This window comes from Podarcis tiliguerta, assembly GCF_965153285.1.
Source record: "Podarcis tiliguerta genome assembly, chromosome: 7".
Classification (NCBI taxonomy): Eukaryota; Metazoa; Chordata; class Lepidosauria; order Squamata; family Lacertidae; genus Podarcis; species Podarcis tiliguerta.
In genome coordinates, this window is record NC_139540.1 from 76,617,023 (window position 1) to 76,643,556 (window position 26,534).

The 26,534-nt window shown below is 42.0% G+C and overlaps 1 protein-coding gene across 1 annotated transcript in view; it reads left to right on the forward strand.

Moving 5' to 3' along the window:
* The window catches only part of LOC310682053 (catenin delta-2-like), a gene marked incomplete at its 3' end in the record, with an annotated part of 259,259 nt that overhangs the window by 220,387 nt on the left and 12,338 nt on the right, over nt 1-26,534 (forward strand). The window contains exons 4-6 of the mRNA XM_083450298.1: nt 14,272-14,306; nt 16,221-16,337; nt 24,151-24,323. Of these exons, the coding sequence (XP_083306424.1) occupies nt 14,272-14,306; nt 16,221-16,337; nt 24,151-24,323 (325 nt within the window). The remainder of the gene's footprint in view (nt 1-14,271; nt 14,307-16,220; nt 16,338-24,150; nt 24,324-26,534) is intronic.

Here is a 26,534-nt window from a genome sequence, read left to right on the forward strand (position 1 = left end):
TCTGTCAAAGGACAATCGCATATTCCACATTGAAAAATCACTATATCCAGAAATAGGTTTCTTACAGAGAAACAGTATTAGATAAGGAGGCACATCTGCCAAACCTCAGTTGCTAAAACCTTAGAGCTGACTGAAACCAATCAAGTGTCAAAATAATCCATCTTTGGTATACAGAGTTCACCTTTAAATCTTTGTGATCATGAGGCCAGTTCTATGAAATAAAACAAAAAACCTGTTAGCAGTGGGGGTTTTTTAAAAAAACACTTCCATGCTTCCAGTGAAAAATTGAAGACTGATTTAATATTAATGCACAGAGGTATCTTCCAATTATAGTAACTACTTATCTTTATTGTTTCAACTCAGGAGTAATTAATGTTCTTAATTCCTCAAGATCTATATTTTTAATACAGCCCTTTTAAATCTTCTTGATCTTGATTGTTTCATATTCCCCAATTCTTTGAGCTTTAGTAAATCTCAGAGGCAGCCTTTCCTAAGATCTTTTCACTTGTGTAGAGAAAATACTGGAGAATTACAATGTTTTTGAAATATCTTTTTAGTCAAAAACAATATATGTTGAGGCACTGAATGTTCTTCAGGTATCTTCTTTAATGTATTTTTAATCTCCTGTTGGAAACTGCCCAGAGTGGCTGGGAAACCCAGCCAGATGGGCAGGGTATACGTAATATTATTATTATTATTATTATCCAGACTTACACTGTTTTTCCCCAGTTGCCATTAACCATCCACGCACTTATAGTTTCCCAAGTTATTTTCCCCTTTCCAACATGCTTAAAACACACACACACACACAGAGAGAGAGAGAGAGAGAGAGAGAGAGAGAGAGCGCCTTGTTTTTCTTTTACTGGCTATAACAAAAATTACAAAACTGTTCCCTCTAGCTCCCACCCTGGCATGTTGGTGTGATCTGCATTTCCCTGCTCTAAGAGCACTGACTGACCCTCAGTACCCATTACCAAGCAGCTTTAGCTATAAACAAGCCTAGGGGTATGGTTGTCCCCTCTATGTGAAGCAGCACAGTAGTGTTCCTATAACAATATTATGGGATTCTTTTCTTCATTTACCTGCACCTAAAAGCTGCCATGAATGACTTCCATTCTACTTGCAGAATCAGAGCTAGCCAAAGCAATGAGCAGTTTAGAAATATTGGGTCTTTATGAGTAATAATTCCTGTTCAGACAAAATGGGAACAATATGCAGCCAATCTGAAGCCACGCCTTGGTTTCTGAATGTTTTGGAAGTCAAACGGACTTCCAGAATGGATTCCGTTCGACTTCTGAGGTATGACTATACAGTGGTACCTCTGGTTACGTACTTAATTCATTCCGGAGGTCCGTTCTTAACCTGAAACTGTTCTTAACCTGAGGTACCACTTTAGCTAATGGGGCCTTCTGCTGCCACCTGCGTGCGATTTCTGTTCTCATCCTGAAGCAAAGTTCTTAACCCGAGGTACTATTTCTGTAACCTGAAGTGTATGTAACCTGAAGCATATGTAACCCAAGGTACCACTGTACAAGAAAACAAAGTGACAGAGCAACATGTGGCTTTGCAGGATTCCTGAGCCAGCTTGGTGCACTTTAACAATGCAGTTGGACTCAGAGAGAGATAAAATCACTGTGATGTTATTTGACCCCGGCACAGACTGGTTGCACACCTGTAGTGTTCATTTTTCAGTACTGTAAGCTTACTGTTTCTAACCAAAGGACATGACAAATCTGCAGCAACAGTATCAACAAAACATTACGGAACATAGTACAAGGGTGGGGGGGAAGCATTTTGACAAGATACTTTCTAGAGTTGGTTATCACCCAATTCCATACAACACAATGCAGGAAAAGCTCAATTTGGTTGCTGAACAGCTTGGTAGGTTTCTGGATGAGACATCGGCTCTCGATCCATTCCAGTCCGGCTTCCGCGCTGGTCATGGGACCGAGACGGCTCTGGTCGCCCTAACAGATGATCTCCGCAGGCAGCTGGATCGAGGCGGGTCGGGGCTGCTGATTCTTCTAGACCTGTCAGCAGCCTTCGACATGGTCGATCACGAACTCCTGGACCACCGCCTTGCCGACGTGGGGATCCAGGGCACAGTCCTTCAATGGCTGCGCTCGTTTCTCTCTGGTCGGGGACAGAGGGTGGCGCTTGGGGGGGAATTGTCATCGCGCCACTCCCTGGTGTGTGGAGTGCCTCAGGGTGCGATTCTCTCTCCGATGCTTTTTAACATCTTTATGCGCCCCCTCGCCCAGCTTGTCCGGAGTTTTGGGCTGGGCTGCCATCAGTATGCTGATGACACCCAACTCTATCTGTTGATGGATGGCCATCCTGACTCGGCCCCAGACACACTGACCAGATGCCTGGAAGCTGTGGCTGGATGGTTTCGTGGGAGCCGGTTGAAGTTAAATCCTTCGAAGACAGAGGTCCTCTGGCTGGGACGGGGCGATATGGGATTGAGGGGGCAACTCCCATCTCTTGCGGGGGTGCAACTAGTGCCAGCATCGTCCGTTAAGAGTTTGGGTGTAATCTTTGATACCTCCCTCTCTATGGAGGCGCAGATTACAGCTATAACAAAGGCGGCTTTTTTTCATCTCCGCCAAGCCAAGCAGTTGGCTCCTTATCTCTCTCGCCCTGACCTAGCCACTGTGATCCACGCGACGGTCACCTCCAGACTGGATTATTGTAACTCGCTCTATGTGGGGCTGCCCTTGAGACTGACCCAGAAACTCCAACGGGTGCAGAATGCCGCAGCGAGACTCCTTATGGGGTCGTCACTGCGAGATCACATTCATCCAGTACTATATCAGCTGCACTGGCTCCCGGTGGAGTACAGGATCAGGTTTAAGGTGCTGGTTTTAACCTTTAAAGCCCTATACGGCCTAGGACCCTCGTACCTGCGGGACCGCCTCTCCTGGTATGCCCCACAGAGAAACCTACGGTCTGCAAATAAAAACATCCTGAAGGTCCCAGGCCTCAGAGAGGTTAGGCTGGCCTCAACTAGAGCCAGAGCTTTCTCGGCTGTGGCACCAATCTGGTGGAACGCTCTGTCACAAGAGACTAGGGCCCTGCGGGACTTGACATCTTTCCGCAGGGCCTGTAAGACAGAGCTGTTCCACCAGGCCTTTGGTCAGGGCGCAGCCTGACCCCCTCCTCTGGCAATATGCACAGGGTCCTGCTTGCTGGTTGCCATCAATTTGTTTCTGATTGATTTTATGGTGGAAAGTTTTTAGAATGTCGGATTGTTTTTATTGTTGTTAGCCGCCCTGAGCCCGGCTTTGGCTGGGGAGGGCGGGGTATAAATAAAATTTATTATTATTATTATTATTAATTGTCACAGTAGCAATTTTTAAAATATATTTTAACTTTGCACACTCTACTCATGCCTGAATTGTTGGCCACCTGTACAAAGAAGGGCTGCTGTAATGTTAACCAGTCCTTGGTATGCTCTCTTTCTTAAGTAGTTGAGAAGTGCTTTGCCAGATCAAACCAGACTCCACTTTTCAAAATGCTTGAATTTATAGACCATTCAACAGAAACAGATCAACGCTCCATTGGTGGACCAAGATCAGCATCCTACCCATACCTGCTTAGCTAGCTAGAGCACTGCCTTCTTTTTACCTTCCTGGAACAACTTGCTTCTTTTGATCTATAGAGACACAAACAGTTTGGATTCTGCTTGCTCTGCAGTTTATTGTATTTCATTCATCACATTTTTTTTTTTTTTTACTCTTCCTCTAAGGATCCCAAGCCAATGTATAGAGGACTAACTCATTTACTCCTTGTAATACTAAGAGAAAATATAGCTGAGTCCTCCATTTGCCACTTCATTTGTAGCTGAGAAGTTGGGGGTACTTTTGTAATTTAAGGAGGGGAAGCATATAAGGGCAAAGGGCTCACTTGCAATAGGCAGTTTTCCTATTTCAAACTGGGAAAACTTAGTTGGCTACAACCCAGCAATAAAAAAAGTGACTGATGTGATGCCATTTTAAGAACATGCTTGGATTCTGCAGGAGTCAAAAGGTTTAAACAACAACAGCTCAGCTTTAAGAGACAATGATTTGCCCACAACCACCAAGGAAGCTTCATAGCTGAGTGGAACTGTGGTCCAGTTCCAACTGCCCATTACATTAAAAGAGAAATTGGGAGTAGTGTGAGGTTGGCAGAAGAACAATCAAGCTAGGCCATGGCTTTGAAAGGTCTCAGTGTAACCTAGTAGCCTTTATCCCCAGAAGGGAATCTTTTGGCCAGTGAAGAGTGTTATGGGTGGGACTTACTGGACATGAATTCCTTGTAGCGTTCATGCGTACATGCATTTCTGCTGAAAGTGATTTGCCAGGCATCTGGGGAATGATCAGATTTCAGCTCTTCGAAGCTCCCTTAGGAGTTGACAAAAAGAGATTCCAGCTTGAAGTATAGCATTCATCACCATTTAAAAAACATTTGCAGAGCGAAGAAGAATTGTCGACCATCTGTTGTATAATGCTTCTTGTAAAGTGTCTACTATAATTATTTGTATCTTTGGAATATCATTTCATAGATGTTTTATCTGCCTAAAAATAAGGATGGATTTGAATTTCATCTTTTGCATGACAGTAAGACTCATACATTATACACAGAATACATTTTGACCAGAAATGAACCCAACGTCTAAACAATTGATTTAGGTGTGATTTTGGGGGTGGGTCAGTTTCTGATACTCTGTGTCGGGAATGTTAGTAGCGCTAATAATTCCTCTTCATACATTTTGTCAAGACTTTTGAGCATGCAGCAATAGGCTGTTCATGTTAAACCACCATTAGCTATGGTTTAAAATAACATGCAAACACTGGGTTAATCCAGCAGCGTCTCCTTTGTGCTGGAGAAAGTGTAGTGAACTTAGAATAAGTGTGCCATATATGGTGGGAATGTAATACAGTTCAGCAGCCTCTATGGAAATAAGTCTCTTCAGTTCTATTTTTCTAGAAAAAAGAGGTGATAGAACTCACCATGAACACCTCCCTTGTTCTCTTAGAATGGCAATGAAGAAGGTATCAGAACTGAGTTCCTGTGAGGTCCCCCTGAAAACAAGGACTGAGTTTCATCACACACCAAGCAGCCCAGTGTATAGCACAACTTGGTTTACTGTCTATTTTTCATGAAAAACAAAAAGATTAGTATGAAGAATTGATGGCATTATTTACTCATAGCAGCAAAGTAATTGATTGCTTAAAACTGGGGGGGGGGGGGGAGAATCTGAACCAGCATTCGAAACTCCCATTGTTCTAGGCGCGTTTTGCAAAAGGGAATTTCATAAATGCGAGCAGTTTCTGAGCTCTGGGCACAGTACTGCGCCTAAGATTTCAGATGAAAACTGCCACTGCTGGCCCTGAGGGTGTGGGAAGAGAAATTCCTCCCCACTCTACTTCCAAGAGATCACTGCAGCATCAGGCAAGCTGATAGGTTCCGCCTCGCAGATGGCCTTACAGAAAGGCAGTGTTTCGCTCTCGGCAGCCTCGAAAAATGTACATAAGATCTTAGCTGCAGTTCATTCATTTTCAGCTTTGTATTCTTGTTATTAAAAAGTGCACCTAGACATTCCGTTATTGCTCCCATAACCTAGGTTTAAGGTGCTATTCAGATCCTAGCTTTCATATCTCTGTTTCTAACACTGGTCTGGACAATCTACATCTATCCCCATGGAGGCAAAAAGTATGGACAGTAATATCAGTGGAAAAGCTTACTAAAAACTGAAAGCTCTGAGCGGCGCTCTTAGTCTTGCCCCCTCCCTACCCCACCCAAAAAAACCACTTCTTCGTTAAATCATTCTTCTCTTTGTTGTTACTAAGGATGGGCGAATCTGTCAATTTGGGTTTCTTATAAAACAAAACAAAACCATAACTTGGAAACACAGATAGTGACAAACAACATTGGTTAGTATATACTCTATAAACAGAGCAGAAATACATGGTTGTGGGTTGTATTGCTCCCTTAATCAAAGTATTTAATATGCTGTAGATACACTGGAACCAATATGCAAGGAACAATCAGGAATAAAGTATTAATGCCCCTGGTATTGACAAAGTGGTGCAAATTTGCTTTTGTCTGACATGAGCTAATGATATTATAAAACAGCCTCCTCCGTGACGATAGAGGGTTGCTAGTTTCGGTCTAAGCAATTGTATTTATAATGCTTATTTTGGACATTATACATTTTAAATACAGCACACCATCCCATGTTTATAGACGAATTAGGTGGCTGGCAAGGCGAACCTTTGAAGTTAGAGCTTTAATGGTTTCTGCAAAATACCACATACTGCTCGATGTGTGGAATGCATTTTCTCTTTACAACACAAGCCTGATAAATGTTGGCTTGGACCTGTCATCGTGTTCTGAACAAGTCTTTTCATTAAGTGGTTATTCATGTAAGTGGACTGTACTAAACCTAAAAAAGATTAAGCTGCAATTGCAGTGACAGATGTGGATCCATCAGTCCATTTTTATAAAGATCAGAGTGCAGCCCACGGAGGAGCTGTTAGGAAGGCAGGCATGAGCAGAAAAGTAGGAGGCTCATGGAGAAGCTGAGATGGGATCCTAAAGAGGCAGAAAGTGATGCTGTAAAGCCAGTACAGAAAATACTTCTCTAACACTTTTGAAGAATGTGTGGGAAAGGGACTATTGCACATTTTAACTCACAAAGCCGGATTTTAATGTCACCGATGTTTCCCAAGATTTATTGTGATGTAACGGAGAGTAAAATTAGGTCACTTAACCATCACCCTCTGGTCAACTCATTTTCTTGTTGTTGTTGTTTAGTCATTTAGTCGTGTCCGACTCTTCGTGACCCCATGGACCAGAGCACGCCAGGCACTCCTGTATTCCACTGCCTCCCACAGTTTGGTCAAACTCATTCTGGTAGCTTCAAGAACACTGTCCAACCATCTCGTCCTCTGTCGTCCCCTTCTCCTTGTGCCCTCAATCTTTCCCAACATCAGGGTCTTTTCCAGGGAGTCTTCTCTTCTCATGAGGTGGCCAAAGTATTGGAGTCTCAACTTCAGGATCTGTCCTTCCAGTGAGCACTCAAGGCTGATTTCCTTAAGAATGGATAGGCTTGATCTTCTTGCAGTCCATGGGACTCTCAAGAGTCTCCTCCAGCACCATAATTCAAAAGCATCAATTCTTTGGTGATCAGCCTTCTTTATGGTCCAGCTCTCACTTCCATACATCACTACTGGGAAAACCATAGCTTTAACTATATGGACCTTTGTTGGCAAGGTGATGTCTCTGCTTTTTAAGATGCTGTCTAGGTTTGTCATTGCTTTTCTCCCAAGAAGCAGGCGTCTTTTAATTTCGTGGCTTCTGTCACCATCTGTAGTAATCATGGAGCCCAAGAAAGTAAAATCTCTCACTGCCTCCATTTCTTGCCTTTCTATTTGCCAGGAGGTGATGGGACCAGTGGCCATATTAGGTCACTTAACCATCACCCCCTGGTCAATTCATTTTCTTACACTAATCTATAACCAGCTATAGGCATAAATTGTTACAACAACAACAACACTGTCTCAGTTGTGAATACTGTATAGGCTAAATACGTCAAATTAAATAATGAGGTGTTTTTTAGACTGAATATTTGGGAAGACAACATGCCTTTATTCAATGTAAATGTATGATAAATTACAATAACACCACTCCTAGTATCTGGCCCGTGCCTATGGCACAATATAAAGGGTTTCTGCTGCAGCACAGATATGAAGAGGTGAAGTGTGTTGTTTTTTTAATCCTGACATAAAATTCAATAACAATATGCAAATAATTTAAGATTTACCTTGATGAATCATAGAACTATTGCTTTATGCATGTGAAATGCCCAGAACAATTAAAATGTGCTATATATACACTATTACAGTATTTGCTATGTAGAATTATCATATTTGAATTGAAATGCTATATAAATATTTTAATTACCAACTGATGTGTTAATTGAACAAGTAGGGTTTTTTGTTTGTTTTTTTACTGCTAAGACACTCAACCTTACCAATTTTTCTTTTACATTCCTCTTAGGGTGTGGGTTGCTCATTCCCAAATCCTGTTTCATGGTCACTGAGTTTTGTACACCTCCATTGTGGTGTGAGTTTGTTTGTTTACTTATGTGGGTGGGGGAGGGCTGGACCCAATCGTTGTGCCTAAACCAAGATACCTTGAAATCTTACGTTTCTCCATTGTTTTCTATGGGTACGTCTCACCTTCTGTATATGAGGGAATTGAAAAGGGATGCACAGAAACCTGTAGTGTCAAAAACCCCATGAGAAATGACATAATCTGTTCATGCTAAGAAAAATATATGCAGGAATAGATGTTTTACAAATAAGTTAGTGACAAAGAAAGATAAATTAAGCAGTAAGACAATGGAAGGCTCATTTATTCAGCACTACTGTGCAACCCCCATGACTTACTTAACAATTTAGCTATGTTGATTTTCCTGATGAATCACTGTACTGAGCTACAAGACATTAACATCACCATAATTAAAAAGTGCACTTCTTTAACTATGTCAGAACGTCACTTGAGTATACTCCCTATTGTCACATTTTGTTTGTAATTTACAAGACAGTTTGCAGTGCCAACACACAGGCTAGAATTAAATATAATGCCATCAGTATAGATTTAGACAGAAAAACATTTTTTAGTACTCACATTAACTGTTGGTGATGAAGACTTATGATAGCTTTACCTGATGCACTGGCTTGTGTGAGAGCAACAGCAGTTAATTTAACATGCCTAATAAGGTACACATTAAGCACATTGCACTTGATGCGCTGGTTACACATTCATAGGTTTTGGCAATTCTTTATATATTAGGTGTTCCTCGCCATTTTGATTTCCTTCAGATTATTACAATGGTCAAATTAATTAACTAGATGAGATTTCATAGCAATACTACAATTGTATTTATCAAGCGTGTTCAGCCACCATGTGTACTTTTTCTTGCTATTCTAGCCTCATATGTGACTGTTAGATGGTATACACACCATACATTTGAAGCACATTGGGGTTGGACTCAATGGCCCTTGTGGCCTCTTCCAACTCTATGATTCTATGATTCTATGAATCATGGGAACTTGCCCCTCATACAGAGCTATAATTCCCAGCACCCTTACAGTTTGTTTTCTAATGTAGACAAAGCTGTGCTGAATTCAGACAGAAGTGTGAATCAGCGAAAAGTATGTTTTTTGTTAAATGTTAGGATTGTAACTCAAACCACTGCCCAAGTATAGCTCAGACAAATATGTCTCTAGTAGCCAAAACAGCCAAGACTGCTATGGCACTCGCAGCTACTACACAAGTTTCTAATGTGGGAGAGAGAGATTACTACTGAACAATAATATTGAAGGTTCAAGAAAAACATTTTAGATCATTCAGGGAGGCATTTTATTCAAGATTATCAGATCAAATCCCTGTAAGAAACATGGTGTGAGGGACCATTTAAAAATAATAGGATTTGCTTTCTTTCAAAAGGATGTCTGAAAGGTTAAAACCAATGGGCAGATCATGGCAGGTAGAGCAAATTAACTTTCAATCCATGATGACCTTGAGGGAGCACAAACGGATACCAAATAAAAAGAAAATACTCCAGTTATTGATTAATAACAAACTTTAGCTGTGATCAATATTTATATCCCTCACTCAACAGCTGACTCAGAACTCTTTCCTTATTGGGATTCATTAGAAATCCCGTTGAGTGATAAAAATACATTGAGTTTGAAATAAGAGTCTTAAATGCTACAGTAAGTAATTTGAGTGGTCTCTTTAGTGGCGATTACTGATTCTGATGTGCAAGATTATTGGGATGGCTCCCCAGTGAATACCCTAGGTAAAATCTCTGTGGATTTTAATGATGAAACAAAATGTTACCATTCTGTCTGAATGAACCAGGAGTTGTATTCTGAAAGCTTATACCTTCGCTTTTATCACAGTGGAAGAACAGTGAATGGTTTTAATTTGAAGAACTTTGACTCACTAAACAGCTGCAAATAAAACGTTTTAAGTGTGTTGTAAAGTGCATTATACAAATGTGACACTAGATGGCGATGGTGAGCTATGGCAAATGCAATATATTTTTCAAAACATTTTTTAAAAAAACAAAAAACATTCACAACGTTTTTTATATGTGTGTAGATTCCACCAGGGTCTATATTGCTTTGTTATGCACATCCCAGTTCTTTGAACTGTGCGAGAAGTTCCACAGACAGCACTTACCCAGCACTGGTTCTCTTACGAAGAAGTAGTGACTGAAAACGTAATGTGTTTCTATAATATAGGAATATTTTAAATATCCTCCAACAGCAGCACTCCTTTCCACATCAGATGCCCAGTGAGAAACACTCTTACATGCCCAGATGCTATTAGCTTACAAAGTTCAAAGCTCAGCATGGTTCCTCTCTGCCATTTTCTACATCTCCCTCCCCCCACATGTCATATTTTCAAAAACACGTGCCTCTGCCTCTTTAGCACACCCCAGAGTGGTCTTTATATAAAGAAACAATCTTCTAACAATTTGCTCCAATTGGAAAAAAAAATCCGCTGACTGCACAGGGCTATTAACATTCTTTTGACTCTGGCAGGTATTGTTTGAAGGCAGGGATGGGGCACCTTTTTCAAACCATGGGCCGCATTTCCATTTGGGCAGCCTTTTGGGAGCCACAAGCTGGTGTTGGGTAGCACCCGGGATGAAAGTGGGCAGAGCAGTGGCGTAGCGTGGGTTGTCAGCACCCAGGGCAAGGCAAGTAATTTGCGCCCCCTAACCCGGGGCAAGGCAAGTAATTTGCCCCCCCCCCCCGCTGCACTGTCCCTCCCCCAGATAGTCCCTCGCTCTCTCTCCGCATCGCACCACACGCCTGGCACCCTCCCCTCCACAGTGGGCGGCGACCCGGCGGCTCGGATCGGATTCGCACAGCCAGCACTGCAGTGAGAGAGAGTGAGTGAGCCAGGTAGGGGCAGAGAGCTGCGAGTGCGAGCGCGCACCCCCCCCAGATGTTGCGCCCGGTGCAGCCGGCCCCCCCTGCACCCCCCACGCTACGCCACTGGGGCAGAGCAACAAATGTGATTCCTTCCCCTTTGTACAGTAGGTGTCAGGGGCTAGCAGGCCACTGGCAAGTGTGCACCAGGGCCAGACTCAGGGCAGTGGTTTATGAGGGGCTGGGCCCAAACCTTAAACCATAATTATCATGGCTTGTGCACATGTGCTCCATGTCCTTTCTATAGGGGAATAGAATTGTGGCCCCTAACTTTAAGAAATGCAGTATTCCTCCCTTATATGCAGCAGATAGCAGTGGGGACTGGGATTTCGACTGGAATGACAGGAAGCTAGAAGGTGCTGTGGTACACAGGGCCACAGAATTTATTGTGGACATTTGGATAAGGGTAGACGAAGTGTGACAAAATGAAAACTAGCTTTTAATATAATATAGGAAGAAGTGTCTAGGAACTATATTTAAGTATTATAGAGGAAGGTTTGGGAAATATTGGAGTACTAGATACATTAAGCGTTTTGTTATAGTTGAAGTTTTACTCAAGAATTCCAAATTCCAGGAGCCCCTTGGACGGCACATTTATTTCACTCAAGTGAATCATATCATAATAGGCAATTTTTGTGGTGTTGTTGGCCCTGTGGGGGAGGGATTGTGTATTTGGCAATATGGAGGCAGATAAAGAGCTCTTTCTTGTGGCGCTGACCTTCGCGAGCAGGGAAACTTTACTATGATGAAATAGGTAATCTCTCAAAAACAAAATTCCAGGAGAGGATTGGAACTGGGGATTAAACATCAGAACAAATATTCTGTGTTATGGCAGTTAAAAGCCCTCCAGAGAAGTTATTTGGATAGATTGAGGACAGTCAGATGGAAAGTCATAGCTGGATTCACAAGGATACAAAACTTTGTTGACTGTTCTGAGGCGGCTGTATGTTACTTTTTCAGACCTAATTTTTATACTTTATCTAAGGCCTCATCTGAGGATTAAAAGATACAAATGTTACATTTCAGAGGGATTTCCTGTTGTTGTTAAATAGTTTGTGTATCGTAATTTTATTATATATTTATGCACATATTGTTGCAATACTAATCTTCACTGAGGAAGTTATTACACTCAGGGGATTCGGGATAATTGTTTTTAATTACCCATCAAATATTTTAAAATGCAAGAGATATTGTCATGCTTCTCTTTTTTTGCTGCTGATGCTTAGGAATAGTTTGTGTCTGTTATTACTCTCTTTCTTTTTCTTTCCAGACATTGCTCACTAGTAGGGCAATGTCTGAGGGCCAAATTACGCTTGAGACTAAACAAGTTACCGTATTTTTCGCTCTATAAGACGTACCAGACCACAAGACGCACCTAGTTTTTGGAGGAGAAAAACAAGAAAAACATATATTCTGAATCTCAGAAGCCAGAACAGCAAGAGGGATCGCTGCGCAGTGAAAGCAGCAATCCCTCTTGCTGTTCTGGCTTCTAGGATAGCTGTGCAGCTGTGCATTCGCTCCATAAGACGCACACACATTTCCCCTTACTTTTTAAGAGGGAAAAAGTGAGTCTTATAGAGCAAAAAATACGGTAACTTGGAGCGAGTCAGGGTCTGGGTTTTTCATTTTTGTCAGGTGGGTAGGATTTTCATTGGCTCTGCAGCACGTATTGAGGATAGGTTTAATCCTTCTCCCCTGCACCTGTGATACCAGTGAAAAACCCCTAACCTTTTGCTGCTATTAAGATTTAGGACAGGGTTAGGTAAACTAAGGCCCGGGGGCCGGATGCAGCCCAATCACCTTCTCTGGCCCATGGACGGTCCAGGAATCAGCGTGTTTTTACTTGAGTAGAATGTTTCCCTTTTATTTAAAATGCATCTCTGGGTTATTTGTGGGGCATAGGAATTTGTTCATCCCCTCCCCCAAATATAGTCTGCCCCCCCCCAAGGTCTGAGGGACAGTGAACCGGCCCCTTGCTGAAAAAAGTTTGTTGATTTAGAAAGAAAACTCCCAATGGCATCAAGATGGGCCTATATGTCATATCTAACTTTCCCTGTTGATTTCCAGTCAGAATGCTCCACTCTGTCTGCTCTTCTGTCACCCAGGGACGCTGCACCCACTTAACTCCCAGTTCTCTTGCCAGCCTCGCCTCCATTCTCAGCACCCTCTTGAGTCTCTGGCACACCCAGAGCCCATCCTTAGCCCATCCTCTCAGGATGAATCTGCCACTCAGTCTGGTTCTGAGCCACAGCTGTTGCCTCCTCTGTCACCTAAGTCACAGAAATGCCAGCGCAGGCACAAACAGATAAGTCAGGTCCAGTGATTCCGAAGGATTTCCCATTTGCTAACTCAGTCCCAATGACAATCCTGCTTGGGACATTGAAGTTGGGCTTCCCTTGATTCCATGTAATGGGACCCAGGAAAGCATGTTGCTATTTGGATCAACGTCTTAGCTTGCCTAGCCATACATGGCACCCATCATGCCTTTGAACTCCATTTTGCTTCCACACTGTACTGATTTGAGCATTGAAGTTTTGGGCAGAAACTGTACTCCAAGTCCTTCTGTGAGAGCCAAGACACAGACAACCTGAGTTCTTGCTTAGTCGGCTGATGGGTTCCTATTCTCCTTTCTTATGGTTCTTTATGTTAAAACCAGACTTGTGCAGTGCAGTCCTTAAAACAGAGGATGCCTTCATGAAAGTTCACCTTCCCAGGCCATTCCAGTTATGCATGGGCACTCTGTGTGCTAGTATTCACTTGTAACAAAGACAATTTATTTTTCATTGTAGCAAAAGAGAGCATTCAAATATTTCCAGTATTTTTGACAGCTGGGTACTATTGACGCTAGTATATGTTCTGAGAAACAGTGCAGTATTGCTCTCTTTGCCTAATTTTGGTTCTGGTCATGTTTTTCTTAATATTAATCCAATGGCTTGGATCCTAACTTCCTTCTGTGAACGGAGCAGACTTTTTTACCTTCTTTGTAGAGAGCATCGCCCCTTGAAATCTGTTTCAGGGAATTGGGGGACTTTTAGAAATGGTTTCAGTATAGTGCAAAATAATGCCAATGGAGGGAAGAACGGTGGGTAATCTCTCATATGAATGAAGGTACAAAATAGGGTCCTTGCCAGTTTGTTTAAAAATGAAAACAGCGTCAAGTGTGAGAGATGTAGTACTCGGTTTCAAACTCATATAGTTAAAAACAGATTCTCCGAGACTTTTCTGAGTTCTAACACATATTTTGTATGGTTTTTGTTTCGTTTCACTGCAGTTCAACTGAAGAACAGTTTCACTGGCAAACACAAGGTAAATTATAATTTTGTAGAATGCTGTGTTGAACTTTTCTTTCTCGGAGAGTCACTGTTTTCAGGTGCTTTGCCCTAACTGTGCTTTTGTTATGGAAATACTGCAGCCAAGCTGCAAATATTTTATAATTGGGATAATGTTATACTTCTCCCAGACAGCATTTCCATAATCTTATAGAAACAGTATAAATTATTGCCGAACAAGTATGTCAGTTAACAACTTGGTATGTTTCTCTATTCCCAGAACATCAGTTACTCACAGAACCCTCTGAGTCATAAATCAAACCAAGTAGGAAGTTACCAATTGTTTACTTCCCAACACCCACCCTGAACAGATTTTCATAAATCAAGCATGAAGTGATTTGTTAAAATTAAAGTATTAAAAATATAGAAAAAAATGTCAAAGCAGCTTTATACACACAATAAACTAGCAATAAGAAAGATTAACATCATAAAATAAAAAAAAGATATACGAGTTTATCCATGAAGGCAACCTTCCTCAGCCTTGTGTCCTCTAGATCTTTTGGACTACAATACCCATCAGACCCAGGTAGCATGGCGAATGGTGTGGGATTATGGGAGTTGTAGTCCAAAACATCTGGAAGGCATCAGTTTAGGAAGTCTGTGTCCCTTAATGACAATAAACTGAACTACAGATCAGTATGACATTCTCCCAGTCTGTTGATTCTTCTTACGAACTTGTTCACCTATTTAGGCCACAATACTTACATCCTGTATTATGGCACTGAGAAACTTTCAGAGCTGTTGTATATAGTTACCAAGGCACAGCTGGTGTCAATGGCACCCCAAAGGGGCCATCTTTTTGTTAATTCAAAAATTTAGTCCCCCCCAAAAAAAAAACAACAACTATTTGACTGTTCCCTGGCCCATTCCTATAACGGGAAAGACTGCAAATTAAGGATTCAGTATTTTCAATACGATTTTAAAATTGGAATGTACAGTCTCCCTAACTGACCAGAATTGTATTTATTTATTTATTTATTTGTTTGTTTATTTAAGGAGCGATCCTATAGCATAACATTGGCTTAACTTCCTCATCCTTGGTGGAGCCAGATATACGGTAGCCTATGTCCCCCATCCTGGCTCAGCTGAGGCCCAGCTGGATGAGTGACAAACACTGGGTGTCAAACACCACACCAGAAGAACTCATTTATTGTCCAGCTGTTATATGTGAAAAAGTATATATGCTAAAGTGTGATTTGGCGGAAAAGAGAGAAAAGATTATCATTTAGTTATTGCCTATTGAGAAAGCATATATTGAAATAAATGGAAGAGCAAAATATTATATGACACGTAACATTCCCAGAGGAATGTTGGTCACCATCCAGCACGTAGACATTATTGGCATTAAGTTTGCCTCTTTACTAAAAATGTAACGGTAAAGGACCCCTGGATGGTTAAGCCCAGTCAAAGGCAACTATAGGGTTGTGGTGCTCATCTCCCTTTCAGGCCAAGGGAGCCGGTGTTTGTCCACAGCTTTCCGGGTCATGTGGCCAGCATGACTTAACCGCTTCTGGCACAACGGAACACCGTGACAGAAAGCAGAGCGTACGGAAACACCGTTTACCTTCCTGCCACAGCAGTACCTATTTATCTACTTGCACTGGCGTGCTTTCAGACTGCTAGGTTGGCAGGCACTGAGACAGAGCAATGGGAGCTCACCCTGTTGTGGGGATTCGAACCACTGACCTTCTGATCGGCAAGCCCAAGAGGCTCAGTGGTTTCGACCACAGTGTCACTCGCGTCCCATTAGCCTCTTCAGTACTGGATTGTGGTCAGCAGTGTAAAGATCATTGCAGACTAGCATTACCCAGTAGCTTTTGCTTAATAAGCCTACCTTCACTTTCCCTGTATTTTAGATTATTTAAATGTTTAAAACAATCTTTTGTTACAGATGGTCAGAAGGATATAGAAGATGAGCTCACAACAGGTCTTGAACTTGTTGACTCCTGTATTAGATCTCTGCAAGAGTCCGGAATACTTGATCCACAGGACTATTCAACTACCGAAAGTAAGTTTCTAAAGAATGTCCCTTTCATTGTGTCCTACCTTAAATTAAAACCCAGTCTGCACAGAAGATGATATGCTTTTAGGATGAAAGGATACTGGGCCATTATGATGTTCTTATTTTATCTTTCATTTCGGAAAACCGGCAGTATTCAGCGAGCAATTGCCTTTCTCCTACCCCACTCTATGTGTGTGTGTGGATAACAATCTCCAAGCTGTTTTAGAGCTGCTTTCACAATACAGATGAAAACAGCATGGGGTTATTTTATGCGCAGGTAGCCTATGGTAGAAATGTGGAGAGATGTTTAGTAACATCAAACGTTTAGGAACCAGCTTCTGGTTTTTAAAAATATTTAGATGCTTGACATTTTGCCTGCCTCAGAAAGTGAATTGGGCTTTCAGTATACCCTATATAGGGCTTGTAAACTGTTACGTATTGAGTTGAATAGGATCCAAACTGCAGCAGTCTGATTGGTCCTAGAACGATAGGATCCAAATTGCAGCAGTCTGATTGGTCCTAGAACAATAGGATCCAAATTGCAGCAGTCTGATTGGTCCTAGAACAATGCAGCAGTATGATTGGTTGGCAGGAACCACCCAATCATGCTCCAGATATAAGTGAATCCACAACCTGATTGGCTTACAGTAGAATTCCAGAATTAGCCAATCATGTGCAGCCCATTGTGTAAATAATGTATATAAAGCAGATACTTTGAGGGGACTTTCATTCATTTCTCCTCACCACTGTGAGCTGAATAAAGAGCATGAAATCACTTTGCGACTCTGAGTATATTTCATAAACCTTTCTATCCCCAAGGTCCACATGAGATGTCTGAGGCCTACCAGTCCCAAAAGTGAGATATGGGGCAGAGCTAGTCACAAAATGGGGCAGTGTGAGGAGGCAGACTTTGGCATAATCACTGAGTGATTACTGACGTCATTTTCTACCGATATCTAATTCATATCTGGAAGTTGCACAGTTATTTGCCGCAACATTTTCCTTATGATCAGGGATCTGTAGCTGAGCTTTCCTCAAGCTAAATATAGACATTTGTTACTCACAAAGTAGATTAAGATATTCTGGTTTTCCACAGAAGTAATACTTTTTGTTGAAACATGGGGGGGGGGGGATTCTACATGTAAAGAATTGCATTTGTATTTTTAATTGTAAGTTCAATGAATGTATATGTATAACTTAAAATGAAAATATATGTGTATGGCTTACATTTGACTTATAAAATGAGCAATTTTAAAAGTATTACTAACTCTTGAGATGATGTTTCTTAACTACATTTACTGCCCCATGGTAACTTACTTGAGGTTGATGCTGGTGTGCCAGATGGTTTATGTCATCCATGTTCTTCCATTGTCCGTGGTTTATCCAAACATAATCGCTCAAATTAGTGGCTAGGAATAGACGTATTGTGCATTTTCAACTCACCCTGTTCAGCTCAGAACTTTTCCCTTTATGCAACAGGCTGTTGTGGTAAAACTACTGCAGTAAAACCTTCAGTCAGAAAGGAGAATTTTGCATATTAGCGGGTGCACATATTTGTGTAATACATATGTTAGCTGATACACACCTTCTCGCTGAATGCAAACATTTCATTTTTATGTATATACAGAAACCCACCTGTGAAGTAGCTCTTAAAATATTGGGGTTTTTCCCCCCTGCCAATATATTTAAAGTTTGAGGAATCGTATGGATAACAAAGGACTTCCTCTGGCTATTTGCATGCACATGGTAAACTGATGATACAGGAAACAAGTTCTGGGGTCCAGCTCTTTCAAACTCTGCTTTAAAGTTAGAATTAAAGCCATCTTATGGGAATACGTGATCCTCTAAAGCGACAGTCATTATAACAGATGCCTGGCATATTTGATTTTAATGAAAGGAATCAGCATATGTACAATACAAAACTTTATTAAGTCATTTCAACTTGCCTCTCTGTTTAATAGAGTGCTTTCAGCAATTCCCCAGTGAATACACTCCAAAAACCATGTCTATTGTAGAATCTCTAACAAAGCAGATGTTTGCGTCTGAAAAAGCATTTGGTCTTGATTTTTATTATGTTTTTCTTCTACCTGTCGCTTCCTCTGAACGAATTAAAAAGGCTGCACAACAAAAGGCCCGCATCTGCATCGTTAGATGTGTAAAAAGCCAATTCAGTCCATGTTCTCTCATTTTTTAAAAATAACCACCTGTCAGATGGTTGAAAGGGTAGAATAAGATTAAATCTGGCATCTTTTGAGCTAGCAGTCTGTTAATCAGTGAGAGTTATTTCCTTCTCATAATCCAGCAAAGGTTTCAGGGTAACCTTGTGCTGTTGATCTTGACAGACTGCTCCATGGGGATTGCTTAACACATATAATGCTCTAATTAAAGTCACATGGAATATGTCTGAGGCATTCGTTCGCCTTTGTGCATTAGTTCTTCTCTTTTGTTTTCTAAATCTTGATTACAGTGCTTCATGAGAGAGACAGAGAGAAATGTTTGGGTTCAGCCACAGTCTTTGTCTAGAAGCCCTTCCAGGCTGGTTATGGTTTCCAGCGATAGCAGGAAGGCACTCTGCAGAAGCTCAAAGACACTATTGTTGTCGTTGCTTTTATCATCATTTCATGCAGCTGAAATTGCTCCCTGAGCTAAGCACTGGTGTCCCTTGACACAAACTGTGCAGATACGCAAAATTCATTGCTACTCAGTGGGTGCATTCCACGCCAACTTTTAAACGGCTGCTGAAAACTTTTTTATTCCACCAGGCCTCTGCAGGCAATTAAGGGTACACCCCCACACACAGTCTGTTGATTTTTGTTTTTAATTTCTTTTTCCTTTTAACTTGTTTTAAAGCTGCATCCGGCCATGATCTCATGCTTTCACACAAGAGCATGACCCCTCAAAATGGGATTCTCCAGACAGTTGATGGGTATGTGCCATGGGCCCCCTGGGTAGGTTATGTGGACCCCCTGGGGGCCACCGACCACCAGTTGGGAACTATGGATTTAGAGCATTTCTAAACCTAAAACTGGGAGAATTATGTATAAATCTGTTTAAAGAGCTATTCAGATATATTTGTCCCTCCTTGTGATTGTCCTTGAGAGAAATCAGAAGCAGATCTTTTATCTTACACAGTCCGTTCTGCCTCTCCCCATCACCATTCCTTCAGGGAAGAGCAAACTCAGAGATCCCATGTTTATTTGAGTCCATAGGAGGCAATCGCCAGCAACAAAATGGGGGAGCAGGGCGTCACAGACCTTCAATTAGGGTCAGGGCCTTTTCAGTAGTGGCCCCGACATGGTGGAGCGCTCTGTCACAAGAGACTAGAGGGCCCTGTGGGACTTGACATCTTTCCACAGGGCCTGCAAGACAGAACTGTTCTGCCTGGCCTTTGGTTTGGACTCAGTCTGACCCTTATGTTTCCCTCCCGTTATGGTTTTGATCTATAGGCTACTTTTAAAATGAGACTGCATTTTAAATTGCATTTTAACCTATATTTTAAATTGGGTTTTTCCCCTCCCCCTCCCCCATTATGTTTTTACTGTAATTTTACTGGTGTTAGCCGCCCTGAGCCCGGCTCTGGCTGGGGAGGGTGGGGTATAAATATTATTATTATTATTATTATTATTATTATTATTATTATTATTATTATGTAAGTGTACGGATAATGTCTTCAGAAGATTTCCCAGTCCCACTTCCATGCCCTATGTAACGCCTAAGTGGCATAGCAGAAAAGAGTGAAAGGAATGGCAGGCAGCTGTAACAATAAATCATTCTTGAAGCTTTTCTGTAGTGAGCCAGCTCCAGAAGGGTTCCTGACAGGTGAATGATATAAGATGACTGCTCTAAACATCCTCCGTGGTCTGTTTTCTTTAAAGAGACTCCTTAGTAGCTTGCAAACAGGGGGTTTTAAATATAGCTCAGTCTCACACAGAGCTCCTGTAGAACTTGCCATACAATACCTGCTTTTTGTCCCTATCTCTGGTATAAGCACATAGACAGAAAAGCCTCAGATGTGTTTGTGTGCCCTTGGGGTGTGGTGAGGAAGAAGAAGGGCCATGCAGTATAGACAGACTGGCTCAATATGGCGAGCCATTATAAATGGTTTATCCTGAATGTGCTGATCTGGGCTCCTTTGCTCCTCCTCACTGTTGTGTGGAGAAAATAAACCACATTTAACTGGAGATTGTGTTTCTGCTTACCAAGCCATGATCAGTAAATCAAGAACAAACTTTGACTACAGAATATACCGTATTTTTTGCTCTATAAGACTCACTTTTTCCCTCCTAAAAAGTAAGGGGAAATGTGTGTGCGTCTTATGGAGCGAATGCAGGCTGTGCAGCTATCCCAGAAGCCAGAACAGCAAGAGGGATCGCTGCTTTCACTGCGCAGCGATCCCTCTTGCTGTTCTGGCTTCTGAGATTCAGAATATTTTTTTTCTTGTTTTCCTCCTCCAAAAACTAGGTGCGTCTTGTGGTCCGGTGCGTCTTCTAGAGCGAAAAATACGGTAGTTAGGAATGAGACAAATGATGGTCCCTGGTTGGGACATAATGCTATGCCAGTGATGGTGATTTGCTTCCTCCATCTACTAAGAGGGAGGAGCAAAGTGGGTAAGCTCACAGTAAACTATTCACACATACACACACGGACCACTTGGACTTTGTAATGTCCTCTGAACGTTTTAACTAAATCATAGAATCATAGAATAATAGAGTTGGAAGAGACCACAAGGGCCATCGAGTCCAACCCCCTGCCAAGCAGGAAACACCATCAGAGCACTCCTGACAAATGGTTGTCAAGCCTCTGCTTAAAGACCTCCAAAGAAGGAGACTCCACCACACTCCTTGGCAGCAAATTCCACTCAGGGTTTGTTTATGTTTTAACACTTACCTTCTATTCCCTCCTTTTTATGGTAAACAATCTCCCATTATCCCCCAACATTCCCTACAAGAATAAAGAATGACTGTGGTAATGCTGTCTTATTTAAAAGGGGAAAAAAGAAATGACATACACATTAAGACACCGCTTGGAATTTGGGATACTATACGCAATGTGCATGTGAAGTTTATCTATTTTGATATATCTTCCCATTTTCAGATCAGGTTTTCTGGAGGATCTCAAGGGAAGATCTCCTCTTGCTCCAGGCATTCATTGCCAGAAACAAATGGGTAGAGGAAGAGTCCGTCCATTTTCCAGGACATCAGCATGATGCATTTCACTTTAAAGGGAGCTTGCAATGAGAGTCGTCAGTTATACTTTAGCATGTTCCATATTATTTTCTTTGTATGCTGCATTCCCATGGTTAAAACCATGCTCAAGGCAGCTTACAACATGAAAATGTTACACAATACAAAAACACCACACAGGAAACCTAGTCATAAACAACAAATAAAACACCAAAAAAGTACACAACAATTTCCACGTAAATCATACCAAAAATACAAAATAAAGATACCCGAACAAGCCTGGCCCAAGCAATACCCCAGCAGTAAAACAGCTCTGTTGAAAAGCAGCTCCCTAGGCAGATTGTAAAGGGACGCGGGTGGCACTGTGGGTTAAACCACAGAGCCTAGGACTTGCTGATCAGAAGGTTGGCGGTTCGAATCCCCGCGACGGGGTGAGCTCGCATTGCTCGGTCCCTGCTCCTGCCAACCTAGCAGTTCGAAAGCACGTCAAAGTGCAAGTAGATAAATAGGTACCATTCTAGCGGGAAGGTAAACGGCGTTTCCGTGCACTGCTCTGGTTGGCCAGAAGCGGCTTAGTCATGCTGGCCACATGACCCGGAAGCTGTACGCCAGTTCCTTCGGCCAATAAAGCGAGATGAGCGCCGCAACCCCAGAGTCGGCCACGACTGGACCTAACGGTCAGGGGTCCCTTTACCTTTAGGCAGATTGTATTTGTGTGTCTTCTTCCATATTTCTTTTTCTTCTTCTATACCTTTCTGCCCCTATCAATCCCCCCCACCCAATCTTTTAAAAGAATAGAAATATTTGCATGAACATATATAATGAAACATAAATATACATATTGAAATGCAATGAAACATATAGCATGCGCACGCACACGCACACACAGGAGGAACCATGTACCAGTCAAGTAAATAACATGGAGTGTTCAGATATGCTACAAGCTTCAGCAGATTATTGTGTAATTAGGCTTAGTAAATCTAAAAGTAATTACTGCATAAGAAGCAGTGTAATTTAGAGGACCAAATTAATCGTGCATTTATCTGGTAATGATATGGTATCATGTAAATAACCTGACATTACATTGTCATTACCATCTGAGTAAAAAGCCTGGCTTTTATATATATATATATATATATGCAGGTTTTGGTGTCCTCGGGTGTCTTCCCGTGTAAAAGTTGGGGTGTCTAGGCGACGTTTCGACGAGGTCTCACTCGTCATCTTCAGGCTGGTGCTTTCGGCTTCTTGTTACTGGAACAGAGCTCTGTTCCAGTAACAAGAAGCCGAAAGCACCAGCCTGAAGATGACGAGTGAGACCTCGTCGAAACGTCGCCTAGACACCCCAACTTTTACACGGGAAGACACCCGAGGACACCAAAACCTGCATTCCTGTACCCGTGAAAATCTACGAAAGCATATATATATATATATATATATATAAAAGGAACAGAAAAGGAAGAAAGGATAAACCTTACCATAATCGAGATAAAAAATAATATCTACAATGAGGAGAAGAAGAAAATATGGGAAATTAATTCTGGGGTGCTGAGCTTTACTCCTCAGACGAAGTTAACAGTTGAACCCATTTTCTCAAGGGCAGAATAAAAGGAGGAGGTGGTTAATAAAAACACTAATAAATAATAATGCTTGGCATTTCTACAGCACCTTAGAGGATTCCGATATTTTCATGAACATTATCTCAGTAACAGTTAGCTAAATTCATGTTTGGATTCTCAGATTCCAGATGGGCTAAGGGTAATATGGCTTGCCTAAAAGCATCTGATGAGTTCGCGGCATAGACAACATTTGAATCAAGGACTTTGTAGTCCATTTCTGGGCCTCTGCGGTACACTAGTTCTTGAGATCTCACTCAGAATGCTGTGGTTTGGTGGTCCAGCAAAGAATGTGGCATGATTTTCCATGCTAACAGAATTTTTGGCAATTGAGATGGAGGATTAAGTCATACGAGAAACCTTGCTAGATCATACTGATTGTTCATGTAGCCCACCCAGCACTCCATCTCTGACATTGGTTTGTTGGTCAGGGATTATGGGAGTTGCAGTTCAAAATATCTAGGCTGAGGAAGGCTGGCATGAAGGGTTTATGAAACTAGGAAAGTAAAATGCAATGTGGGAATGTGTGGAAACTGCGGTGTGAATGCAGCCATAATGCGCATTTTCCCACCCTCATTCCACACCATTGGCTGCTAGGGATGTGATGGTGTCAGAAACGAGGGGAAGCAGAATGCAATCAAATGAAAGTGTGGAATAGAGCAGGAGGGATAACCTGGTACTGGGCTGCCTGCTACAGTACTTTCAGCAGCAGTCTCCTATTTCTTTCAATGCTTCATTCTGCCCTGCCCTGTCTATTCCATATCGCAAAATGAGGTTAGGTTTTTTCCCCCTCCGCCCTCCATTAAGTTCAATGAAGTAACACTTTTTAGTTGCTCAACATACTGCGCTCTTCTTGAGAAAGACAAAATAATGATGTTTAAGTAATAAGTGCCACTTTAAATTACAGGACCCGATCTTATTGCCGAAATGACAAGCTGCAGAAAGCAGGAATCAAATGTGATAAATGCATTCTTTCTCTCCGTTGTGGTGCTCACTGACTGCTCCAAATTGCTTTCAACACAGGGCCCAACCTTCTATCCCAGAGTGCACTTCAGCTCAATTCCAAACCTGAAGGGTCTTTCCAGTATCCATCTAGCTACCATAGCAACCAGACCCTTGCCCTCGGTGATTCAGCAGCCTCACAGCTTCCAGCCCGCAGCAGTCAAGCCAGAGCTGCGATACAGAACTATAGCCAGGTATGTTTTGAGAAGGGTTCATTTATCCCAAGTGCCGTTTTGAAGGGCATATTCTGGTTGAAAATGAATCTCACGCACACGTGGTTTTGCTTACAGAGTTTGAGTTTATAATTTATGTTTGTGTGGAATACAGCTAATAACATCAATGCAATATTAAAGGAATAATTCAGCAGAACAAAATGACAACATTTTTGTGTTTATACATTAGTTTAGGAGATGTTTATTAATGTTTAATTTTATCATGTGTGGGTTCGAATCCCCGCAACGGGGTGAGCTCCCGTTGCTTGGTCCCTGCTCCTGCCAACCTAGCAGTTTGAAAGCACGTCAAGTGCAAGTAGATAAATAGGTACCGCTCTGGTGGGAAGGTAAACAGCGTTTCTGTGTGCTGTTTGCCAGAAGCGGCTTAGTCATGTTGGTCACATGACCTGGAAGCTGTCTGTGGATAAACGCCGGCTCCCTCGGCCAGTAAAGCGAGATGAGTGCCATAACCCCAGAGTAGTCTGTGACTGGACCTAACTGTCAGGGGTCCCTTTACCTTTACTAATCCACTTATATAGCACTATCACAATTAGGAATGTGTAAAATCTGCACCTTTACTTCTGTGGGTACCTCTGCAGACCATGCTTTACCTACACAGAAATAGCTGACACATTATTTTCAAAATGCAATCCCAAAGAATTGTGCATTCTGTGTGCATTTACTATAATTGGCTTAGAGCACAGTCCCAACCCTAGATCTGCCAAGGTGAGCGAGATAGCACGTGACAAATCTCTGGCCTTCTGGCAAGTTTGCAACCCCAGCTAAGCCAGAGATACATCAGTGTAACTTCCTCAACCTGGCTCAGGTGAGGCTAAGCCATATCAGCCAAGACCAGCAGAATTTACACCAGTGAGAGCAGCGATGTCACGCTGGCCACGTGACCCGGAAGTGTCTCCGGACAGCGCTGGCCCCCGGCCTCTTGAGTGAGATGGGCGCACAACCCTAGAGTCTGTCAAGACTGGCCCGTACGGGCAGGGGTACCTTTACCTTTACCTTTACCTTTAACCCCTTAAAAATGGGCATTCCTGGGGAAGGAGCTAGATTAGGCAGGATGTACACTGGCAAAAAACCGGTGGTGTACCTCAAACAGTATTTTAAAGGCTTAAGCTTAGGCGGTAGTCCTACTCCTGATCAAAGCTTGGATCTGGTGTAAATTAAAGCAGCATAAATTACACTGGCTTCCCATGTTTAGGATTGCTCCTTTAATCTCATCATGTTCCACATTCTAAGGCATCAAGTGGCATATTGCAAATTTGAATCATTGTTGCACATTGCAGACGCAGTTGGGGCTTAATTGTGAAGCAGTTTCTACTGAGTTTTTTTCCCTTTTATTTTCATGGATTTGATGACATTATTATGAAACCTGCTGTCTGTATGGGACATGTCTATGCAGTAGCAAATTTGGAGACAATAACAAATATTTTTGGCATTCTCATGCTAGACTTTTTATTATTCATTTGTTTTGAGATACTGAGAGTTGCCTACGGGTAAGGTTGTAATTGCATAAAAAGTCTTGAGAATATCTTGGCAAAAGAAACCCACCAGCTTCTGCAATATATCCAATTTTCATTAGCCTGAGCATAATTGTGGTGATAGGTTTCATGAATTTGGCATATTTCTAGGATGCAAGGGAGCTGTAAATAAGTGTAGCCTTTGATTAACTTAACTGCTAGCCTTGCAAGTGTTACAAGTAAAACCAGGGGAGGAAAGTACATCTATTTCAGAAGCTTTGGCAACATTAATTCAAAAAAAAGAATCTGGAACACATGCAGCCTCCTACATTTTTCAAAAATGCTAATGATAACTTAACTGTAGTCCCTAACGGGGATTTCAAAGCCCTTCACATTCCCCACCTTGCAAAATTATGGATGCTTTATGCTAATTTAATCTAAAACAAGGATGGAAACTTTTAAATGCTTTGTGTCAAAAATCATACAAAGTCTCAGTTCTGAATTTAGTATCTGCACTCTCCTCAATACCATATCTAAGTGTTTTTGTGCACATAGGAAAGTCTGTGCACAAACCAGTGTGGTGTAGTGGTTAAGAGCGGTAGTCTTGTAATCTGGGGAACCGGGTTCGCGTCTCCGCTCCTCCACATGCAGCTGCTGGGTGACCTTGGGCCAGTCACACTTCCTTGAAGTCTCTCAGCCCCACTCATCTCACAGAGTGTTT